Source organism: Strongylocentrotus purpuratus, unplaced genomic scaffold (genome assembly GCF_000002235.5).
Source record: "Strongylocentrotus purpuratus isolate Spur 01 unplaced genomic scaffold, Spur_5.0 spur5_contig_844, whole genome shotgun sequence".
NCBI classification, from domain to species: Eukaryota; Metazoa; Echinodermata; class Echinoidea; order Camarodonta; family Strongylocentrotidae; genus Strongylocentrotus; species Strongylocentrotus purpuratus.
In genome coordinates this window covers 591,815-599,737 of record NW_022145551.1, presented here as the reverse complement: position 1 = coordinate 599,737, position 7,923 = coordinate 591,815, and the positions used below count along the sequence as shown (strand labels likewise).

Sequence of the window (7,923 nt, the reverse complement as noted above, 5' to 3'; positions counted from 1 at the left end):
TCCACAAATGTACCCCGACTCGAAAGTGGCAGTTATCAGCTGCAATAGTATTAACAACTGGCTGTCACTTTCATTTGTGTCATTTCAAATGTTCTCATTGTATCCCTTAAATGTATTTGCTATGCTCATCATTTCCAAAATCTAGGTCCCTTCCTCGATCCCAATTTCTTTCAAACATCGTAGGCATAATCTCCGGCATCCAATCAAGGTCACTTGAATCTTAGTTCACCGAAATCCCTCAAGCCACGTCACTACAGCAGTGTGTAGTGAGGATTGTTACAAGATTTCGTTAAATAAGGTCTAGTATTGAAGACTAGTTAACTCAGTCTGAATTCATAGACTACCAATGTCAATGTATTAGGCCTGTACTGCTGTTATCTTAGGTCAACAAAAGCCCCCTTGTCTTATATAACAGAAGCTCCCTTGTTTTATAGTGCTAAATGAAAGTACTTTGCATACAATGTATGGGTATGCATTCTGTGTTTAGGCACTTGTGTTGTAGATGTATCGCATATTATGTGTAGAGGCAGTATATCATCAGTGTTCAAGTGAATGTCTCAACAGTGAAGTTGCTAGTTGCAACCGTCTTCAAAAGTTTGATTTCCAGTGATTGTGGAGCATTTTACAGACCCGAATTGGTAAGAACTCACTTAATATAATAGTGGTAGTTAATGTTGAATTGTTTTATGAAGTAATGTAAGCTTAGGAGAGAATATTAGACATCTTTCTTGTTTGTTATATATAGTTTGGAACTTGAAGGGCAAGGAAAGTTATGTGTGTGCTCTTCCAGTGTACTTAGGAGATGCGTGCATTGTACTGTACTCTCTCTCTCTCTCTCTCTCTTCTCTGTATCGCTATCCACCCCTCTCTCTCTCTCTCTCTCCCTCTCTATCCCTTTCTTCAGCTCTCTATGCATGTTTGTTACAGTGCCACTGAGATGGTGGTGACTGCATTATAATGTATTATAATGTATTTTAAGACAGGTACTTTCTTATCTAGTAGGATATTATTCTTTATACTTGTAGTTGTTTTGTTGCAGCATATATATGTAAATAGACTGCGTAATTAGTTAATTACATACATGCAAGTTGACTCATATTTTCATTGTCTAGCCAAGGTTTATAACTTGTTGCTTATAAAACAAAGAGACAGTTTTGGAGTGCATACATGTAGTCAGTTTAAGTTATATGTAGGTTCAATCACTTTGTTAAGCTATTTTGATATGATATATATGCACATGCATTGTTGTAGTGTCTCATAAGTATGAACATTATGTAGTTTGTTTCTCTTTCTGTTGTGTTACAGATTGTTATCTGAAGGTTGGGTGACCATACGACCAGTGAATAAACGACAGTTCGTGAACTTTAACTGAATCTTCGTACCTCGTCATTTCAATCTTGTGAATAACAACTTTAGGGTGTTTGTGTAATTGTCGAAACTCCTCGGTTTGCTAGTTGTAAACGGAGGCAGCCACACGAACCGTCCAGGCGCCATTTTGTCTTTCTAGGCTTTTTTTTTTAAGGCCTTTCTTTCGGCCTTCCCATCTCAACCATCCTTGATGCTACAGATTTCTTACAAATTGCTCTAGATAGTGCGAGAGATGCTCTTTAGTCTGTCACGTAGAAGCCCGGGCGTCATTGCATGGATATACTTATAATACGATTGCAGTTCTAGTTTAATTTAATATACCCCCCCTCTCTTTCTCTCTCTCTCTGGGTTACGGTAATACATGCATATGCACAGCCAGGCGCGTACTCAGGATTTTTTTCTCGAAGGGGGGGGGGTTAAAATTTAAAAATCGCGCCGAAAATTTCGCAACGACTTTAAGAGGGCATTTTTTTATTTTATTTTTATTTTTTTTATTTTTTTTGGGGGGGGGGGTCCAAAAAATATCGCAACGACTTACCCAGCAGCTGAATAAAAAAAAAGGGGGGGGGGGATAAGAACACATTTTTTTTTGTCCCGAAATGTGAAAAATTGGCCGATCGACATTTCGTTCCGTTGGGGGGGGGGGGGTAAGGTTTTTTTGTTTTTTGTTTTAATTCGAAGAAAAAAATGACGGTTTTTTTTCTTCTTCAAAACACACACACACACACACAAAAATTGAGGGGGGTTCGACCCCAACGCCCCCCCCCCCTGCGTACGCGCCTGTGCACAGCAGCCAACCACACACGCACCCACATGAAATCTTATAATCTATGATTTTTTTGAATAAGAAAGTGTATGTCACTTACTACCGACAACTACTTTAATTCACAGAACTAATAATTCAGCACATCTCCCCTCTCTATCTCTAGAGTTTGTTATTGTATATATGCATTTAAATTGTATTTATGTTTTTTAAAGTCAGATGTGGAAATAAAACTTGAACTTGAACTATCTCTTTTTCACCTTTTTATTTTCCCTTATATACCTAGTCATGAGTATGTGATTTATATAACATTTACAAATATTCTTGTTTCATTTTAGAGTGTGTGGTAGTGTTTTAACTTCAGGTTATGCTTTTTAAGTTGTTTTTAATGAGAAAATGAACTCAGATTTACTTGAATTTCTTCTTCTTTTAAAATAGATACTAGGTAAAAGGGAAATGAAACTCGTTCAAAGTAAACAATTCTCCTTTGAAGTGGAGCCACTCGAGTCGGGGGAAAGCCAAAGGTTTCTCGAATTCACCTTGGATCAAACAGAGTCTACCTTTAACCCTACCCCGATTCATTTCGACTTGAAATATGATGGTATGTATGATGGAGGGACCACAAGCTACACACTTTGATCTAACAGTCTAAAAGACTAATAATTACGTGATTTGAAGACAATGTTTTGTGGAACTTGGTTGACTTCTGAGAAAAATTACGACCGACAAATCTGAATAATGTACTTGTTTCATTTGAAGTAACTTTCGATCCCCGTTTAAAATTTGTTCAACAAAATGAATGAGTTCATAAGTTACTCACATGTAACAGCATTAAAGCAATCTTTAACGTTGCGGATACTATTCAACATGAATTTCACCTTAATTTGAAGCTATTGACGATCATAATGTTTAAAAAAGGAAATATATGTGTTGACTGGATAGGCTTTTAATGCTGTTAATTAGCTTATTCTAATGGGGTCCTATGAAAAATAGAAATGTATAAATCATACTTTATTTTGGTCATATAATGAAGAAAAAATGGAAGAACAATACCCCCCCCCCCGAAAAATCTAAGTTATGACGAGCAAAGCATAATATTTACATACATAATTATTTAGCATAAATAATCTTTATAAGCATAACACGAGATAAATTCCGCATTAGCCTTCGCGTAAAACCCATGATGAATGACTGAATACCGAATATGATGAATAAGGCATATAAAGTAAATTTAATTGAGGTACAGGGTATTTCAAACATTATCATAAACGGATACATTCATTCAAAGTTCAATATGTATGTGTCATGTGACACATTTTACTTCTTCAACAGTTAATACTCTACTATTCGATATCATGACACAAGTATAGAAGTAATCTCGACATGAGTGTTTCTCAAATGGAGTAGTGCCAGTTTAAACAGGATATAGTTATTCATATATTTATACACTTAGATGAGGCATTGGGAAGAGAGCAGTATCTCAACTTCTCCAATAATAGAAGAAAAAAGTATCTATAAAACAGTAACAATTATCAATAATAGTCTTTTAAGTTCTATGCAACAATTGTTTTAAAACCAGCCTAAAACATTAACAAAAATTGACCTGACTTTAAATGAATTAACATATTTATAAACAGTTTTCTTTTTTTAAATATAAATTTATGCAGCTACAACAAAAACAAGAGCGCCAGCAACACCAACAGTGGAAACAATAGCAGCAGCAGGAGGAGCATCCCTTCCCATGCATGCCAGTTTACAAGCAGCAGAGGTGTCAACGCAATCAGGGTATGTACGATCTATAATATATTTGAAAGAGTAGGCTGAGTTCTGGTGAAAATAAAAAGCACTTTGTGAGCTTTCTTAATCTGTGTACGTCAGTTCGGAAGAATTTCATAGAAATGTCGCCTGAAATAGATTGCTCTCCAAATGCCCTTTTATTTGAAATATTACTAGAAGTAACAGAAAGTTTCGGATCTTTTGTCTTGAGTGCATGATATATTCACCAAGAATTCTTTAATTTCGTTAGATTTGTATCATTCTTAAACCCCAAAGTATGCACCAATTGGTAGATCAACCTTTCCCAATTGCTTTCACACACTTTCTTTCACATTGTAATATCAAGACTCAATTTAAATGATACATAAAATGGGTTATGAACAAGGTCTTCTTTTAACTTTAATACTAATAGAGATGTATTTCTCTCGCTATATGGCGGAGTTATTCAAGTTATCAACATTTCCAGAAGTGATCCCAAAATTACATACTTCAAATCAGATATAGAAAAAGGTTAATTTCCAGGGAAGTTCACGAACAAATGAGTATTATATTTACCTTTATTTTCCAATAGCATGTAAGTGCTAAAAAGGGTAACCTGTTCACGATTAAAACACAGAAGTGAATTCGTAAGTACCCGCTTTGTGAAAGCAGGATACCTTTTGTAGATGTGTACTTAGTACGCTAAAAGATAATAGGGACTTTTAGATTTGCGTGGTCTGATACGTGTGACGTCCATTCAAGGCAGTGCATTAAAAGGACGTCGATCGTAGCAATCCCCATTGTCTTCGTGCGAATCTAAAAGTCCCTAATATTACATTTATTGGCCCTTCCTGTACCCGTTTTGTATTTTATTACGCAAGAAGGCATATTTTGTGGATACCATTCCTTAAAGTGTGCAGAATAGGCGGTTATGGTCGCCTCCGAGTCCACTAACAATCAGGAGGTTTCGTGGTACACTTATTCATTAACTTGCCTCTTAATCCAGGGATTGATGGTTGGAATCCTACCACGTCACAAAGGTTCTTTGACAAGCCATTTATTCACATTTGCCACTCTCCACCCAGGTGTAAATGAGTACCTGGCGATTGCTAGGTAATAATAAAAGCAGGGCCCCAGGAAGTGTTAATAGTATTGCAGCTGATGAGTTGACTATAAGTGAACATTCTTTAACATTATTATTATGATCATATTATTATTATCATTATTAATATCATGATCATCATCATGCGACATATCTTTGACTATGAAGTTACACCACCGACTTGCAAAGATCGTATTAATCGTTTCATTCCTCAGGTTTGATCTCCAATCAGATGCAATATTAGACAGGCTGTCGAAACGCATGCCTGCTGAGAAATACACATCGCTATGCACACATCTTGGCATCGAATACTACGAAGCTGACAAGATCCTACTTCGAGTTTCCAATGACTACCAGAGAGCTACTAGGTCTTGCTTGGCACAGTGGAAAACAAGGACTGGTGGTGATATGGCTCAACTGAAGACTATTCTTCAGGAGATAGATGTTGGAGATCTAGCAAAATATATCGAATAGTCGTAATAGCTAGCAACTCACTTGAAGTAGTGGAAGAAATTAAAACAGAGGCTTGGGTGTGATAATGTATGTGCAATATGATATACTTACATGCCAACCTTCCACAGCTAAAAATAAAGGACTCTCTGCATGTGAAAAAAGAATCCATTATGCTTCTACACGGAATCTGTCGGAACAGATGGTGTGTCTAATAGATTTGAGAGCTAATGCGGTTTTTGGATTTCTTAAATGGAATTTTTAGATGAAAGGTTTTTCACGACACCTGTTTGTCTACGTTACACAATCCACGGATCGAGGGTACTGTGGAAATACGTCAGAGTAAATTGTCTTGACACAGTAGACAGCTTAACTAACATGTTCAGATTTATGGATGTTTCTTTCCTGGGCACCTAGAGACGAGTTATTCTAATAACCTGTTTTTAATGAATGGACTACAATACCTGGAATCCATGGTGCAAGCAGGCCTGGGTGCATACATACCTTGGTGCTATGTTGGGCAAGTCTCGGGCAAGCTTTCGGGTTTCTATCTTTCTCTCTCTCTATCTGTCTTTATGTATCCGTCCCGTCATTCCCTCTCTGTCTCTCTATTTATTTTCTTCACCTCTCTGTCACTATGAACATGACAGACAATGAAAGCGGACAAAATATACAGTTCCTCAGGTAGACAAAGGGACAGCCCTTCACTGCTATTATGTAAAAATGTGTAGAACAGGTGTCACATGCATATTCACCTGTTCTACACATTTTTACATAATAGCAGTGAAGGGATGTTCCTTTGTTTTCCTGAGGAACTGTATATTTTGTCCGCTTTCATTGTCTGTCATGTTCATAGTGTGTGCACAATACTTTAATTTGTTCCCCTCACGGCCCCTTTACTCTCGTTAATCTCCCTCTTTCTTCCTTTTACTCCCCCTCTTTCTCTCTCCCCCTCTCCCTCTCCTGTTAATTCAACAAATTTCTTAATAATAGTTTTATTACTGACAGTTTGCATGAAGTATGTCTGAAGCCGCAAACGTGGTCATTACTAGAAATAACTAGAAATATAAGAAAGCAAACCCATGATTAAGAGAGGGTTCAAACGTAATATATACCACTGATATCTACATAATATCATTCCCGTCTAAATTTTTGTTTTAATGACTTGATATAATAAGTATAATAATTATACAAATAATAAATGAATAAATAAAAGCGCCACAATGTTCACGCGCGTCTTTACGAAGCTCTGCGTTATAAGATATTTGAAGCTTATGAGACTTTACGTCATCATTGAAGGAAACAAAAGACGCCTTGGTATACCCACGTCATATCAGAACAAGGAAGTCTTCTTCTCCTCGAGTCAGTACACAAGCCCGGTCCTGTGGAGTCAGTACACAAGCCCGGTCCAGTGGAGTCAGTACACAAGCCCGGTCCTGTGGAGTCAGTACACAAGCCCGGTCCTGAGGAGTCAGTACACAAGCCCGGTCCTGTGGAGTCAGTACACAAGCCCGGTCCTGTGGAGTCAGTACACAAGCCCGGTCCTGTGGAGTCAGTACACAAGCCCGGTCCTGTGGAGTCAGTACACAAGCCCGGTCCTGTGGAGTCAGTACACAAGCCCGGTCCTGTGGAGTCAGTACACAAGCCCGGTCCTGTGGAGTCAGTACACAAGCCCGCTCCTGTGGAGGACGCAGGGTTTAGTGGTATCATTCTGCATCCATATCATCACAAACCCATTTGATTTGCAAGAAAGACAATAAATTTTCCTAGAAGGGTAAAGCTTTGTCTGGATTTTGCTACATCCTTAGCTGAGCACCCAACATGTAGTACCTGGTTACCTCTCCGGAAAAAACGTACCCATCTCCTTACGCCATGCATCTAGATATCAACAGTTCAAGTGCAAAACCAATCGCTTCCGAAATAACCCCATACCTTACTTCTCAATAAAGCCAAGCCCAATTAATAAAATGAGATAAATTAAAATACATGTTTTATTTGTAGTATACTCTTTTCACAGATGTTGAAGTTTCCTGATTTTTACTCTCCATTAGATAATAACAAACCAAAATAACACTTCAATAGACACTTTATATCTTAAGGAAAAGGAATGTTAGAGTGCCATAATTGTTTTATTTTTAATATCATTTCTCTATGCAATAATACAAATACTTGCAATATCAATCTTCAACAATGTTATGAAAAGAATAGGTACTTTTCTATTTTTTATATTCGTATATTGTCTAAATGACTCTTTAAAATACATTTATGCAATTTTTTTTTTTTATGTACATGCATTTTCTACAACTTCCTCTTTTAATTTTTTTCTTCATGTTTCTCCTCCCCGTTGTCCTGACTTAATGTTATATTCTGTTTTCTTATTTTGCTGCCCATGCAATCTTATCATAGTAACTCTATATATTTCTATGTTGAAAAATCAATTGTAACTGTATTTTATGTTTGAAATATCCAATGAGTGTTTTAATTG

The 7,923-nt window shown here is 37.0% G+C and overlaps 1 protein-coding gene and 1 long non-coding RNA gene across 2 annotated transcripts; both read left to right on the top strand.

The window, feature by feature from the left end:
• The first annotated feature begins 302 nt into the window (after nucleotides 1-302).
• LOC115926179 lies at nucleotides 303-1,368 on the top strand. Its single transcript, XR_004065005.1, has 2 exons — nucleotides 303-638; nucleotides 1,306-1,368. It is a non-coding gene; the product is annotated as an uncharacterized LOC115926179 (long non-coding RNA).
• A 1,051-nt stretch (nucleotides 1,369-2,419) lies between these two features.
• Nucleotides 2,420-5,993, top strand: LOC115926026. The gene is made up of 3 exons (XM_030990285.1): nucleotides 2,420-2,423; nucleotides 3,799-3,916; nucleotides 5,204-5,993. Exons 1-3 carry the CDS (start codon nucleotides 2,420-2,422, stop codon nucleotides 5,460-5,462), a joined length of 381 nt encoding a protein of 126 aa, XP_030846145.1. The 3' UTR covers nucleotides 5,463-5,993.
• The last annotated feature ends 1,930 nt before the right edge of the window (nucleotides 5,994-7,923 follow it).

Coding starts and splice junctions, on each gene's coding strand:
- LOC115926026 (XM_030990285.1), top strand. Junction 3,917..5,203: donor GAGGTGTCAACGCAATCAGG/GTATGTACGATC, acceptor TTCATTCCTCAG/GTTTGATCTCCAATCAGATG.